The sequence below is a fragment of the Glandiceps talaboti genome, chromosome 23, assembly GCF_964340395.1.
Source record: "Glandiceps talaboti chromosome 23, keGlaTala1.1, whole genome shotgun sequence".
Lineage (NCBI taxonomy): Eukaryota > Metazoa > Hemichordata > Enteropneusta > Spengelidae > Glandiceps > Glandiceps talaboti.
In genome coordinates, this window is record NC_135571.1 from 7700309 (window position 1) to 7716928 (window position 16620).

The 16620-nt window shown below is 36.6% G+C and overlaps 2 protein-coding genes across 2 annotated transcripts; one reads left to right on the forward strand and one right to left on the reverse strand.

Moving 5' to 3' along the window:
- Positions 1-1236: 1236 nt before the first annotated feature.
- LOC144453023 (PIH1 domain-containing protein 1-like) lies at positions 1237-7497 on the forward strand. The gene is made up of 7 exons (XM_078144288.1): positions 1237-1320; positions 2067-2201; positions 2712-2826; positions 3153-3296; positions 4721-4986; positions 5593-5736; positions 6937-7497. Exons 1-7 carry the CDS (start codon positions 1237-1239, stop codon positions 6970-6972), a joined length of 924 nt encoding a protein of 307 aa, XP_078000414.1. The 3' UTR covers positions 6973-7497.
- Positions 7498-9316: 1819 nt separating this feature from the next.
- LOC144453219 (protein AMN1 homolog) lies at positions 9317-12979 on the reverse strand. Its single transcript, XM_078144496.1, has 6 exons — positions 12930-12979; positions 12182-12314; positions 11221-11365; positions 10598-10815; positions 9893-10061; positions 9317-9754 (listed from the first exon to the last, which is right to left on the reverse strand). Exons 1-6 carry the CDS (start codon positions 12977-12979, stop codon positions 9678-9680), a joined length of 792 nt encoding a protein of 263 aa, XP_078000622.1. The 3' UTR covers positions 9317-9677.
- Between the last annotated feature and the right edge of the window lie 3641 nt (positions 12980-16620).

Consider the following 16620-nt stretch of genomic DNA (forward strand, 5'->3'; position numbering starts at 1 on the left):
TTCAATGCAATGATATGATTGGATAGAATTATTCACATGGTATGATTGCTAGTAGTTGATTGGCTTACTGGACTCTATGTCCCTGTGGACCTTTTGAATAGTGACGTCACCAATAACACAACTAATTTACATAATACAGTTCACAGCCAGTCGACGAGTCGTCGAGTCGTGATCTTACGACGTACTCATAACTTTTTACGACGAAGCGAAAATAACGAGGACAAATCAATAACTATTGTCCTCCATTTTCTAACCTCGTTCTTGATATCAACTTTTCAATTCTTCACTATCATAACAAAAAAAATTAATATTTAAATTAGTAGTTTATTGTGTCACAGGTTAGTACTAGTAGCGCAGGTCAGGTGACAATGAATAAGCATAAATGTGTAACCTAGGTGACGAATAAATAATAATATGATGTTGGGATAAATAAATATAGTCACTTGGGACCATGATCACATGCTGATGTTAATTGTCTATTAATAATGCAGTGTTAATTACTCCGAAATGTTAACACCTTTCGTACCGTATATTCACATTGTGTAGGACTTTAGCCAGGGACTGTAGACAGACCGCGATACCGTTTATTGTTTCACTGTCCAATTTTATCTAAAACTCATCAACTATATAAGTACAAATAAATAGTTTTTATTGCTGGGTACTATTTTGTCTTCACAAGTGTATCATGTAACATGTACTTCAAATCCGTCCTGTGTTGGATAGAGAGTAAACAATAGATGAGTAAATATTTCCATTTTCCGTAGATGAGTAAACATTTTAGCCATTTTCCGTAAAGTCACGACAGGCTAGGCTAGGCGCGCGCGGGCGTGAGTGAAGGCCCGGAGTCTCGTTCACAAGAAAAATAGTTCTCGACACAATAAAAGTTTCGTGATTTCTCATTTATATTATGTTATATCAGGATAATCTAACTTGATATTACAAGCGTATAGAAAATTGATAATTACATTTGGGTACACCTTGGAGTAATTATATACTGTCAGTATAATTACTCCAATTAAGGGTACACAATAGTAAAATTGTACGTCTTTGAAAATTCTCACTTTTTCTTGAGTCTCTTCTTTAAATTAAAAAAAATAAAACAGTGATTTCTATTTGATGTAACCGGGGTCGGTGAGCTCATCATCGATAAAAAAGGAAAACATGAATAGTGTCACGATCAAAGAGTTAAAGGGCCTTATTCAATATCGGTACTAAGATAGGGAGCCATTTCTCAAAATGGCGGCCTCCGACAACAGTTTGTTGGGGACGGAGCTTGGAGACGAAGAAACCGAGGCATTATATCAAAAGCTACTCCTTCAGGTACGATTTATGATGCTAGATAATGTGCAATGTTATTGTGTCTACATGAGGGCTCAAAACCAGTAAGCACAGAACATGTGCAGAATTTGAAATACCAACTAAAGCCCTAGTCCGTCGAGGCTGTGATTTGAATACGGAGTCAGATTTTGTTGGTACATGGAAGTATAACCCACTTCCATGGTTGATATTACTCCCGATCAAATACAATACCTTACCGCTAGCTGCATAAATTGTAGCTGTGTTTTTATTTACATATTCTTTTGTCTATCATATTTTGTGTGACTCAACCATTTCTCGTTTTACTTTTTATTTCGGCGGAGCGAAACCACAGTACTGCATCTGACTCCGTACTCGATTCCTCCTCGATGTCCGTGCAATCATAGACCCTCCACCAACAATTATGAATCAATCACTATCATGAGTCCCCCTCATAATAACACACTCAGGCTAATTCAACAGGAATGGGAAACCGTTTGAACTATTATTATAGTAATTAATAATAAAATGGCCTATGACAGACATGATGAGAACCTGTCAATGTACGTACTAATAATGCAAATCCCTGTCGTTACAGCTGTATGTTCAGTTCATATACATCATGGATCTATCTCAATAATCTAGCATGTATATGTAGTCTGATCATGTATCATTTGTTCTATTTCCAGGCTAGCGAACTCATCATGTATTTGTTCCTCTCTATTTCCAGGCTGTTGAACTGATCATGTATCATTTATTCCTATTTCCAGGCTAGTGAACTGCAGGGTTTAAATCCAGAGCAAGCACCAGCATTCAATACAGTGGCCCCAGAACCTGGATTTTGCTTGAAAACTAAAAATGGCGATGGAGAAAAAGTGTTCATTAATATCTGTCAATCACCACAGGTAAGATTTTTCTATATCGCTGTCAGACAACCATTTCTCACAATTCAAATATAATCCTAATGTGAAGTGAGCCTTTGAAAAAGTGTGAACAGTTTAAAGGCCAGGGTTTTAATCCCAAGTTCTCACAAAAGTGTTACAATGTATCTACATCAGTGGAACCTTAAATTACCGGTACATTTGTGACATTTTCATTTGAAACGTATGTGATTTTACTTATTAGAGGGACCGTATAATTACTTGTAACTTTTACATGCTAGTCTCGCTGCCAGACTCATGACTATCTGTTTATGTCTGCCGAGCGGCTTAGCAGCCCAAGAAGAGAGGGTCTTCTCGTGGCTGCGCTGCTCGGCATACATAAACAGATTAGGGACGAGTCTGGCAGCGAGACTATTTACACGCCTGCTGTACACTTTTTATTCTGATTTAAGAATTAGAATGTTTACCCTAAGGATTATCCCATGTTATTTTTGCACCTGAGGGAGTACTATAAAATTGTGTATTGTTTCTTAGATCCCAGCACCACAAGAGGTTTCAGAAGCACAGCTAACAGTACTATTAGATGCAGACCACAGTGACTATCGTATACCTATGAGTATTGGTGAACCTCATGCTGAACTTGACAAAGGTAAATCAAATTTTATACAATAATGGTACATTTTTATTTTATCACAACTGAACCTGTTCAAGATTTAGTTTTAGTGTAGGGATCTCTCGGCCTCTGTATGTGCATGTGTGTGTGTGTGTGTGTGTGTGTGTGTGCACGTCTGCATGTAAGTTTGTGGCTTGGGTTGAAAAATATTGCCAATTTAGAATGCTTTGACTCATACTTTCAGCATATAGACATGGGTTGTCGTGAAGTAGAACGACCAGAGTATATAATCCACATTTTCTGTTCAAAGAAAATAACTTAGCTTGAGTATGGTTTAATATATTTTGTTTTCTAATCTACAGGTGGTAAAGGGTGTACTGCATATGACGTAGTTATCAATCCATCATTTTTAGACAAAATTAACGACAATATGATGTTCCAGGGATTCTTCCTCACAGTTTGTCTACAAGGATTAGAACATAAATATGACATGTCATTAGATAGAAGTAAGTATTGTCATCTTTTAATGGTTTCGTTGAGGGCAGTAAGCAGGTCAAATCTACTAGGGTTCCCCAGTCATTTTACTAGGGTTCCCTACATTGTACTGGTGTTTTCGTTGAGGGCAGTAAGCAGGTCAAATCTACCAGGCTTCCCCAGTTATTTTACCAGGGTTCCCTACATTGTACCAGTGTTTTCGTTGAGGGCAGTAAACAGGTCAAATCTACCAGGGTTCCCCAGTCATTTTACCAGGGTTCCTTACATTGTACCAGTGTTTTCGTTGAGGGCAGTAAACAGGTAAAATCTACCAGGGTTCCCCAGTCATTTTACCAGGGTTCCTTACATTGTACCAGTGTTTTCGTTGAGGGCAGTAAACAGGTAAAATCTACCAGGGTTCCCCAGTCATTTTACCAGGGTTCCTTACATTGTACCAGTGTTTTCGTTGAGGGCAGTAAACAGGTAAAATCTACCAGGGTTCCCCAGTCATTTTACCAGGGTTCCTTACATTGTACCAGTGTTTTCGTTGAGGGCAGTAAACAGGTAAAATCTACCAGGGTTCCCCAGTCATTTTACCAGGGTTCCTTACATTGTACCAGTATTTTCGTTGAGGGCAGTAAACAGGTAAAATCTACCAGGGTTCCCCAGTCATTTTACCAGGGTTCCTTACATTGTACCAGTGTTTTCGTTGAGGGCAGTAAACAGGTAAAATCTACCAGGGTTCCCCAGTCATTTTACCAGGGTTCCTTACATTGTACCAGTGTTTTCGTTGAGGGCAGTAAGCAGGTAAAATCTACCAGGGTTCCCTCGTCATTTTACCAGGGTTCCTTACATTGTACCAGTGTTTACGTTGAGGGCAGTTAGCAGTTAAAATCTACCAGGGTTCCCGCAGTCATTTTGCCAGGGTTCCTTACATTGTACCAGTGTTTTCGTTGAGGGCAGTAAGCAGGTCAAATCTACCAGGGTTCCCCAGTCATTTTACCAGGGTTCCTTACATTGTACCAGTGTTTTCGTTGAGGGCAGTAAGCAGGTCAAATCTACCAGGGTTCCCCAGTCATTTTACCAGGGTTCCTTACCATAATTCGCCACGTCAGTGCAGTAAGGTCGTATCTGCCTATGCAATTGCATAGCAGACATGACCTTTCTGCACTTACGTGACAATTTATGGTAGATTGTATGGGAAACTGTGCAACTTTTACCCCTTTCCCCCTTTCTGTTGCCATGGTTCCCCAACCTTAGCAAAAACACTGCCTTTTTCATGTCAGATTCAACAATTGAATGTGTTCATGACATTGCTATATACAGCTGAACAGGAAACACTCACCTGAACTCTGAACATTACATGTACATTTATTGATCAATTTGGCAAGCTGATCTTGTTCATTAGAGCACTTATACTGATTCAAAGTCCTTTGTTATCCTTTTGTTTTTACAGATTATGTAATTTTAAAAAATAGAAAATTTCTCGGTACTCCGCCTGATCATTTTATCCGCACCAAGTCGAAACCTAGAATACAGGAAGTAGACACTGATGGAGCTGATACGCCCGAGGAAAAATCCAAAAAATTGTTGATTACGGAAATTGAAGATTCAAAAGAAAACAATGCAAATAAAGGTCCTGAACCGGAATATCTTATATTAAGGGAACCACCAGAGGGTCATCCGGAATTCTTGGTTGCTGAAATCCAACTTCCAAAAGTGGTAGGTCAAAGTTCAGCCTCGTTCACAGCTGAGTAAAATATATCACTGGAATGAGGCTGAAGAGCTAGCTCAATATTAGAGTGTAGACTTTAGCAAATCAAATAGACTGGTCAAAGTTCAAATTACTGAGTGATATTCAGTTTTAAGTTCTGAAATGTACAATTCAAGCCTTGCTGCTGTCACTGTTTCCCGAATTGCGAAATTCCTGGGCAAGATTTGAACTGTGTTTCCGGACTTATCAACCAGACAGAAAATTATTTGCATATTATAATAGTTTACATTTGTAATATATTTTACCACAATGAAGTTATGATAACACTGTAGACTTTATCACCTCAGTACAGTCCTATTCAAACAATCAACACCAAGTGTGGTATCTGATAACAGGCGGTCATAAAATAGAAATCTTGTGTTCAATCGCAGTCTAAGGTTCAATCCATTGTATTGCAAGGTTGTCTATAAAAATAGTGTGCATAGTAAGGTCAACTTCACTCAGTCTAGATTATAGCCATTGTATTTTACAACATGTAACATTTGTAGACAAATATATGAATTGCAATCGTCACATACATCTTACTCCTGCTCATTTTTTTTTTTGATTTTCAGAAATCTTGTAAAACGTTGACACTAGATTTAGGAGAAGACAGAATATTACTTCATGCCCATCCCAATAATTATCACTTGGATATTTATCTACCCTATGATGTTAATCAAGAGGAAAGTGGTGCACAGTTCAACAAACATACAAAGGTAAATGTCGATGTATGTACAAGATAGGCTCAAATAATCAAACATACATCAAAAGATAAACCAAGTTGTACATGATCAAACAGAAAGTAAAGAATTTATTCTTTGGTTGTTTTTAATCATGTCTACTTTATGATAGAGGAAAATGGTGCACAATTCAACAAAAATACAAACTTAGGTAAATGTTCATATATGTATAATGCAGGCTCAGATAATTAAACATACATCAAAGATAAACCAAGTTGTACATGATCAAACAGAAAGTACAGGATTTATTTTTTGGTCGTTTTACATCATGTCTACTTTATGATATCGAGCCAGAGGAAAGTGGAGCACAGCTCAACAAACACACAAATGTGGTATCTCAGTAACATTTTGTTCCAAACAAGAATATGAACACCTGAAATTTGCAGTTGAACACTACAGTCACTGTGCACAGATTGACCCACTATTCAGAAAACATGACCTTACAGACATTTAAGCCTAATAGTGGATATACTAAATCCTGAGCTGGTCTACTGGGCTTCAATTTCATTTTTCAAGCGCCCAGGTCAATCAATGGCCCAGCCAAAGAGCCCAGCTCAGGTTTTAGTACACATGTATGACGCATAATTGGTGACTGGAAGTATGTATCGCCCTCTATCAATGCCTAAAGACTAATGTCAGATTAGGATTAAAACTGTCAAATTCAAAAGAGATTTCTGTGCTTCCAAAGGCTTGCTGTAGATAGCTTTTTGATACCATACAACTGGGCTATTGTGTGGTGTATTTTGACATTCTTATTGGCCTCTAATAAAATGTACTCAATAGGCCATACCAGACTACAAATGGGAAATTGAGAATACAGCGCCCTCGCTCAAATCGGGGTATCATCACCTCATAGTACTGATTCTTTTAGAGCTTTCTCCCTTGGTATTCTGTAGAAGTGTAAATCAGGGATGTTTTTTGTATTGTTCAGACATCGAGGAAAGCAGCAGTGCTCTATGATAACAGAGTAACCTATACCATGTATACCCCCACACAGACAGGAAGTAGAGCGCCACCATGGCAAATTTTTTAAAGGCCTATTAGTGTAGTCAGTTATTACATGTTGTCTGGCGTCATGAAATTGGACAAACTACACTCTCTTTTACAAGATCATTCTTATGACAAAATAATATAACAACACATTGTATAACTAATAATATGTCTCTTGTCTTTCAGGTGCTGACCTTGACATTACCAGTCCAACCCATATAGTGTTTTATAAGGCATTTTCAAGAATGAGTCTGAAGTCATCCAGTTTGTGTACATTTTTTTCACGGCTATCCATCCATACATTGTATTTATTTACCTATACAGTACATTATACCATGCACAAGCCAAGTTATTGTCTTTGAACAGAAAATATGGATTATATACCCTGGTCATTCTATGTCACAACAACCTGTGTCTACGTCACTGGTTCTGCGGTGCTTGAAATATGAGTCAAAGCGTTTTAAATCGTTATTTTCCTCGATTTTGCATGAATTATGATCAAGAAAGTTTAATTAGATTATTCCCCAATATCTTTCTTCATTCAGCCAGAAATACTCATGACCTAAGGGTTGTCACTACTCATCAAGTGACTCGTAGAGACAAAGCCCCTTAGGTCACTCATATTTTCCTTGGCCAAAACGAAGAAAAATGTTGGGGAACAATATCTTTTCCACATGAACCCTTCCTCTTGTTCAGATCAAACACAAAATAAAACTCAAGATGAAAGTGATTTTTACACAGCATTGTTTGCTAGGATTGTACATGTTGATTTGAAATAAATTTTTGTATTATACATTTACTCAACATGGTTGTCAATATCTTGTGTATGTCACAGGGAACTGGAGAAATATAAATGAAAATCGTGGTAAGAAGGAAGAAGCATAAGGTAGATGATGAATGTTTACATATCTGATGGGATATAAATGTGGTTGAGTAATTTACACCTTATGTGTACTGATAACAGCTAAAGATGTATGTGTGTATGTATGTGTTTTAAGTATTCTGTGTATGTATATACGTACGTACGTACGTATGTATTGTGTCTATGTATGTATATGCATCATGTGTCTGTATGTGGCTATGTATTTATGTATGTACATTTTTTTGTATGCATGTGTACATGTGTGTGTGGATGTATGTACGTATGTTTATGTACTGTGTATGTATTTATGTACTATATGTATGTGTACGTGTGTGTGTGTATGCATGTATGTATGTACATGTACATACATACGCATGTATGTGTGGGGTATATATGTAATTTAAACCATTCACACACACACAGTCTGTACTCTGAAAGAAAAAGAATAATACGCCAAAGTTTTGACAGTATACATCGAATTTAATTGCATTACCTAACGTCCACAGTACAGTAATATCATTTTTTCAATATTTACAAGTACGTGTAGTGAAAACATTTTTTCTTTGCAAGTATTGGAATTATTTACAAAATAACACAAAATCTTATCTTAAAATACAAAGTGAATATAGAATAGGAAACTTGTTGAAATACATGACTTGAAAACACAAAGAGTACTATTATACCATGCATGAGCCAGATTCAACTTAAAAATACGGAATGTATACTCTGGTTGTTCTACGTCACAACAACGCGTGTCTGTCATTGGATCTGCTGTGTTCAAAATATGAAACACTCAAAATTGTCTTTACTTTCCCCGATTTTATAAAAATATTACTGGCGATGGTATTTTATTCCCCAATATTTTTCTTCATTCAGCTGGAAAATACTCGTGACCTAAGGGTTGTCATTACTCGTCCAGTGACTCGTAGTGACAAGGCCCCTTAGGTCACTCATATTTTCCGTAGCTGAAAGAAGAAAAATATTTGGTGATAATATCTAATTATACCATGCACAAGCCAAGTTGTATGCATTCAAACACAAAGCATAGGATTTATTTTTTTAATTTTTCTCTATTTTTTTTTGTAGTTTTAAAAGACAAATGAAAATAAACAGGTCTTGTAAATTTATAAATATGATGTAATTTGAACAAAATATAATCAAGATTGATAACTGGACGGAATTTTTAAACTTGGGTGTAAAGTATATTCTTAGATAGTCTGTACGGTACGCTGTGACAGGGCGCCCTCACACATCGGTCAACCCTTTTCAAGTACAGAGCAGGGTAGTGACAAGCCATATCTTTCATTCACATTCTTAGATTATATGGAATATAATTTTGTCATTATAAACACTCAAGACAAATCTCCTTTTACATATTAAAAGTTAAAGTGGCTATAATGAATGAGGATTTGGTATTTATAAAACAATTTTATCATGGCTTCCAACTTGTAAAATCAATGTGAAACAACATATGCAAAGTTTGTGTTTGTAACTCAATACATTGCAAAAAGCTAAAAAGTGTGTGCAAAATGTTTGCTATTGTACGTACAACTGTTTTGTATATGTGCGCCTATCCAGACATGGTAACAAAAGAAGTACTGGTAACTCACCCTGTCTGTGAGAACCCCCCCCCCCCCCCACACACACACACACACCCGTCCCCCTGTCTGTGATAACCCCCCACACCCTATACTACTGTACATGTAAATGCCATTGAAATGGATGTTAGTTCTGCAGTGTAACAGTGACAATACAATTTAGAACAAAAAATATGGAATATATACACTGGTCGTTCTATGTCATGACAATGTGTGTTTACGTCACTGGTTCTGCTGTGTTTGAAATATGACGTTCAAAATTGCCATTACTTTCCCCAATTTTTCTTTAATATTTCTGGCGCTGATATAATTATGTTATTCTCCAATTTCTTCATTCAGCCAGAAACTATTCATGGCCCAAGGGTTGTCACTACGAGTCACTACACGAGTAGTGACAAAGGCCCTTCTTTGGCTGAACGAAGAAAAACATTGGGGGATACCATCTAAACAGACTAATATACCACTGATTAGTATATGGTCCATGTAACCTGCTTCATCTTACAATCTGGACTTTTTAACTCTTCCAAAGCTTCTCTTGAACGTTCTGCGAAAAGAAAATAAAGTGAAGAGAACGAATAAAGAATATTCGCTATTTTAAGTTTGTGATAGGTCTTGATGTGAAATCCATCAAAAGGTACTTTGTATTTTAGTCAAATGGACACCCTAGGACAGAGTTATTTACCTGTAATGCATGGACATCCATCAAAAAGTAAAATGGACACCCTAGGACAGCATTCCATAACAGCTTCAACTGATTCATCAGTTAGGCGGATACAATGACTCATGTGAACTTCCACCAGTGACTGTTTGCAACATCCTGTCACAAGACTGACTACGCCATCATCTGTTACCTAGGTAACAACAAACAATAATTAGTTAATGTTGCTTTAAATCGTCATGAAACTGAAAGTTTAGAACTCTGAACACAACCCATGAAAAAAAAAAACAGTGCATTTGCTTTCTTGTGGTAAACAGGAATGAGACAAGTTCTATGGAAAGACATACAATGTAATTAATATCCGTATTCGTATCTCGTATGTATGTATGTGTGTGTGTGTGTGTGTGTGTGTGTATGTATGTATGTATGTATGTATGTATGTATGTATGTATGTATGTATGTACCGGTATGTATGTATGTATGTATGTACGTACGTACGTGTGTACGTATGTATGAATGTATGTATGTATGTATGTATGTATGTATGTATGTATGTATGTATGTATGTATGTATGTATGTACGAATGTATGTATGTATGTATGTATGTATGTACGTACGTACGTACGTACGTACGTACGTACGTACGAATGTATGTATGTAGGTATGTATGTGTGTGTGTGTGTGTGTGTGTGTGTGTGTGTGTGTGTGTGTGTTTATGTAGGCTTTACCTTGGTTCTACTAAAATTGATACTTCGTAGCATTCTGCTATGTCTACCCAATGCTGCTAAGGATAGGTCTGTGATTTGATTGCAGCCACCGATGTTTAGTCTCATTAGTTGTCGACAGCACTCTGCCAATGTGATGATAGCTTCATCTGTCACATTCAGACATCGTCTTAGATAGACTGTGTGGAGAATAGGACATCCTCTAGCTATGTACTGTACACCTGGACAACAAATTGGAATCAGAATCAGAATCAGAATCAGAATCACGAAAAAGAATCAGAATCAGAAATAGGAGATCAGAATCAGGCAAAGAATCAGAATCAGAATCAGGCAAAGAATCAGAATCAGGAAAAGAATCAGAATCAGGCAAAGAATCAGAATCACCAAAAAGAATCAGAATCAGAAATAGGAGATCAGAATCAGGCAAAGAATCAGAATCAGAATCAGGCAAAGAATCAGAATCAGGCTCAGAATCAGAATCAAGCACAGAATCAGATTCAGGAAAAGCCCCCCCCCCCCCCCCCCCCCCCCCCCCCCCCCCAACCCCAACCCCAACCCCAACCCCAACCCCATATACCTTCGGCGGACTAACATAACTCTTGTACATATATAAAACTTTTACCTACCTGCTGTTGAAATGGATGTTCTGTTTTGTTTTGCAGCATTTAAGTCTACTTTACGTAGTTGTTTACATAAACTAACAACCAACAAACCATCGTCTGTCATGTCACACTCACTCAAATCAAGTTCTCTAACTTTATCATGGATAACCTGTCAAAAAAGGACAAAAAAATGGTAAAGAATATCAAAACTGTTATCTCCTATCACTTTAGTATCAGCCCTAAACAAGAAATTGTGTGGTTCCGATTACATTCATTTTTCTTCTCCTCATTACTGGGACAAGCAATTAGCCAAGCAAGTGAACTTGTTATCAAAGAGTATCAATATTTACACATGTGATGATGGGCTCTTACATAACACAAGTAAACAGCTGTAAAACATCTATTCGACCGTCTGCATGGACTGCAATTGAGGGAAACCTTATCTCCGTCTTATATCAGTTGTTATCAATTTATTAGGCTATTATAAGTAACGCTACAAACAGCTTTAGAGATGCAAACAACTTTTATGACACCCGTTTTCGCCAGGCAAGCCCGCGGGTTTGTTGCACTTGGACCGCTAATGGTTTGTGACTGTCATGTTTTATCTAATGAACTTTATTGGACGTCGGCATAGGTATGACTGTTGATAGTACTTTCATACATAAATTTATGGATATTTTAGAATCACGTCTATTATTCATATAAAATATTTGTGACCTACAGGTTATCACTACTCATCTAACAACTTGTAGTGACAAAGCACCCTTAAGTCACTCATTTTCCTCAGCTGAAATGAAGAAAAATACTGGGGATAGCATCAAAGTGTTTCCTTTCCATTATGGACATTGTAGCACAATACATAGTGTTATTAGATTGTGAACACAATTATTATTTCTGCTGTACTTCATTTGGATCAAGGACAATTATGACTCCTCCTCTAGAGACGGAGGAAGTTAGTAAATGAAAATATGAAAATTAACTTTACCTTTGAAATGTTATCATCTGTCAACAAACCCCTTTTGCTCATAATATTCAATACTCTGTCTTTGACATTGGGTGGTAAAGTCTCTAGTTGGCTGATATTATGTGCTAAATGACTGACTACAGAATGTAGTGACCTGTGGAACAAAATATATGGTCTCAAAGTGTCATTGAAAGTGTCATCAAATATAGACTCTCTCACAGCTTGGGGACGTCACTCATGTCGCTAGCAGAAAGTGGAACAAAACAGATGGTCTCAAAGTGTCATCAAACATAGACTCTCTCACAGCCTCGGGAACGTCACTCATGATAGCAGAAAATGTTTTGAATCAATTGTCTACCGTATGTATACTTCTAAGATCCTTGAAGTTGTGAACTTATTTATATTTTTGTATATCGACTATCGTGCACCGTGGGTTGTTGGAAGTCACGTCTGAATGGGTAACCGTATGAATGGTGAGGGTACTTGCATACGTAAATTTAATGATATTTTATTACCACTTTTAAATGTTCAGATAGCACATTTCAACGACTAGCTTCATTTCCTACTCAGCTCAGTCTGTGACGAGAAAATTTGGTTGTCAACATCCGTATCGTCTGCATCAAGCATAACGATGTTGATCTAGCAATGGAGTTTGAAAGAAATTCGCGACCTCAAAATCTGCGAAATTTGTTCATTAAATGGTGCATGTCCTAAAGAAAATTCTTAAAGTTTGCAAAAAAAAAGGCGAGATTTAGACAAGTGAACTTACGATGAAAATAGAGTCGGGACTGCCGCACACTCTGCAACATTCGCCGCCATCTTCACTTTTCAATATTAAACGTTGAGGGCGCTGTTCTGAATGACCCCCTTTATGGCACTTTGATGGCGTGTTGATGACCAACTGTCACTGGAGAGAAATCTATTCTATTTTAAGTTTTTTGCGAATAAAATATTGCCACCAGTATCAACGGATCTCGATTGGACAAGAAAGCGTGCTCAAGTTACCAAACGTCATCCAGATATAAAGTAAAAAAGACAATCATAGTGCCATTTGGGAGAAACTGTATGGATGGATATTTTCACTTAACTTTATAACCCAACTGTCCCAATTCCTGAAAACTTTGTATAGAAAACAATTTCCTAGGAGGGGTAGATAATTACGAAACTTGTGATCGCCTCTTTTATATTGATCGTATCCTGTGAAGTAAAGATTGTGAATACCGGAATTTGATGGCCACTGTGGTTCGTAATCTTCTATTTAATTAAAAGATGCATTTTTTTGGACATATACATGAAACAAATCTATTCTATTGTACCATGTAAGAACCAAAGTTGTTTTGTATTTTTTCTTCTTCTTTGTTTTGCAAAATGTAAATATTGGGTTATTTACTACGTAATCCGTAAATTTAACAATTTTGAATATAACAAGACATGTTATGAAATCTATAAATTACTCTAGTTAAGTCTTCAAAAAGTTCATATCCGGTTTACTTCTGAAACACGTATTCCATGAGATGTAATGTTCAATTTGAAGTGAAATAAATAAACCCGAACCATTCTCACTGATGATTACAGTTTGCATTGTTGGTACAGTTGAGTATATGGATGGGGTGGGGTTGGGAATGGGCATGGGGGTGCCACACATTGTTCAACCCCAACTTCTTGCATTGTATTGGATGCATGCATACATACATACATACATACATACATACATACATACATACATACATACATACATACATACATACATACATACATACATACATACATACATACATACATACATACATACATACATACACACACACACATACACACACATACATACATACATACATACATACATACATACATACATACATACATACATACATACACACACACACACATACATACATACATACATACACACACATACATACATACACAATCACACATACATACATACACATACACACATACATACACATACATACATACATACATACATACATACATACATACATACATACATACATACATACATACATACACACACATACACACACATACATACATACATACATACATACATACATACATACATACATACACACACACACACATACATACATACATACACACACATACATACATACACAATCACACATACATACATACACATACACACATACATACACATACATACATACATACATACATACATACATACATACATACATACATACATACATACATACATACATACATACATACATACATACATACATACATACATACATACATAATCCTTTTGTTTTCACACCGTTTTATTTACAAAAGATGGAAAATATTTTGTTTTCTGTTTAGTGTTGCTAGTATCTAAAAGTACAAAAACAAATCCATTCACACAAAATAAACTGAAGTTGGCTTTAGTCAGTTTATCGAAACATAAAAGTTGGTTAGGGTCGAGATCAATAGTTTAATGTAGGGTACTGGGTCTATGGTAGTAGCGATGCGATGCCAAAATCACAAAATAATGTAGAACGAGTCAACGTGAACCTCCCCAAACTCCATTTTCTAAAATATGGTCCTTGTTCATTGACCGGTTTGTATAACGTGTCCTTTCATTCTGCACCCTTTGTAATTATTGAAGGCTCCCCAAGTTTATATAAATATCGCTAGTTTCAATTACAATTAGTCCTATCAAATCTTAAACTATATATGGTATTAAAAAGTGCACTCGTCTGTAACAAGTTGTAAAGTCTAATAAAAACAATCGTGGCGCTCAATTCTATATTAGGTGGAGTAGGTAGATTTTTTATTTTATTTTATTATAAGTTTCTATACATGTGTGGGTGAATGTCTAATTCAAGTTTTCCACTGTTTTCCCAATGATACGGCCTTTTTAAGTTGATGTCAGTTTCCGCATCCACTATTTCTCGTGAGAATTTTTTTCTCGAGTATGTTAAACTAAAGTTTAGTGTCTGCAGTGAAAAACTAGGTTGGGTCAGGTAACCGGAACAACACAATTATTTTTTAGGCCTTAACAGAATAACTTTCTTGTGCCTGTATTATGAAAATGTGTTACTGCGCTTTTTGATTTACATTATTGAAACTAGTGCCACTAAAAAGTATGCCATACAGGTATACAACCCAATTTTGACGATAGCGCCACCCCCTATAGTTGTTGAGTTATAATCATCACCACCAGTATCACCACTACCGTCCATGACTTCAAACTTTTCCAAATCGCCGGTGTTGCAGAGATTGGTATCACAGCAGTACTCGCATTTTTTGCCACCTGTGTCTGTAATGGAGAAGTATACATTGTTCCATTTAATTTCCAAACTTTAAAATATTTATCAAATGGGCAGTATCTTTGTTGCTGCAGGGGTCTACCTATAGTAGACACAGCAACGAAGGTACTGTCCATTTGACAACTATGTCGTGTTGTTATCTTTGCAATATATATAACCAATTCACTGTTGCTATGGTTCTGGTCTTGTTGCTAGGCATATGAGCATTCTGCATTTTCGATATTTATCCACTTCCCTTATCACCCCCATTTGGCTGTTGCTATGGGCATGGTATTGTTGTTAGGCATATTTGCCTTCATTTTTTTTATCTACTTGGCTATTAATCCCTTGTGATATCTTTTCAATATACATCATTTTGCTGTTGCTAAGGGTGTGGTCTTGTTGGTAGGGTATTTCTTCACTTGCCTACCCACTAGGTTTTTATCTTTGCAATATACTACATCATCATCTGACTGTTATTTTGGGCGTGGTGTTTTTGCTAGACATATTTTTGAACATTTATCACTTACCTATCAATGCCTGTTGTTATCTTTGCAATAAACATCATCATTTAGCTGTTGTTAAGGGCATAGTCTTGTTGCTAGGCATATTTGCGTACATTTAAAAAAATTATTCACTTGCTACCTTTCCCACTAGCTGGGTAATTGGTATAAGTGCGCCTAAACTGATTCAAATTACAAGCACAAACGATAGAAAAATTCAAAACTAGGGTGTCAAAAATTGTCTACATTCTGCCAAAAAATGGGATTCAAAAAAATTGAAAATCGCCAACCTTGAAACTACGTTTGTGAAACATCTCAGAAAATTTTGAAAATATGTTGTCCAAAATATGGGGTCAAAGATCGCAATTGCTTTCAAAGAGGGGTCAAAGGTTCAAACAATTGCATAATGTCGACAAATGGATGGGATCAAAACAGCAGTACATACATAACTACAGTTATCAATCCTTAAGGGGGGGGCGGATGATGGATCAGCCTACCTGATTTTACACAGCCATTGACACATTTGCTGGCATCCATACAATATCGTTTGAAGATTTCTATTTCTCCATCTGCACTAGATTCACTTGTGATCTGTACAAACATGGGAACATAAAAAGATGACAGTACTGCATAACTAATACTTAAATAACTTGATGTTAGTAACTGAATATGAAGACAC

What these genes read in the sequence shown, in the direction of transcription:
- LOC144453023 (XM_078144288.1), top strand. Translation starts at nt 1,237, where the DNA reads ATGGCGGCCTCCGACAACAGTTTGTTGGGGACGGAGCTTGGAGACGAA. An exon ending in ATCAAAAGCTACTCCTTCAG is followed by an intron (nt 1,321 to 2,066) that starts GTACGATTTATG and finishes TCCTATTTCCAG; the next exon opens with GCTAGTGAACTGCAGGGTTT. An exon ending in AGTTCAACAAACATACAAAG is followed by an intron (nt 5,737 to 6,936) that starts GTAAATGTCGAT and finishes CTTGTCTTTCAG; the next exon opens with GTGCTGACCTTGACATTACC.
- LOC144453219 (XM_078144496.1), bottom strand. Translation starts at nt 12,979, where the DNA reads ATGGCGGCGAATGTTGCAGAGTGTGCGGCAGTCCCGACTCTATTTTCA. An exon ending in GTCCCGACTCTATTTTCATC is followed by an intron (nt 12,315 to 12,929) that starts GTAAGTTCACTT and finishes TTTGTTCCACAG; the next exon opens with GTCACTACATTCTGTAGTCA. An exon ending in TCAATTTTAGTAGAACCAAG is followed by an intron (nt 10,062 to 10,597) that starts GTAAAGCCTACA and finishes GTTGTTACCTAG; the next exon opens with GTAACAGATGATGGCGTAGT.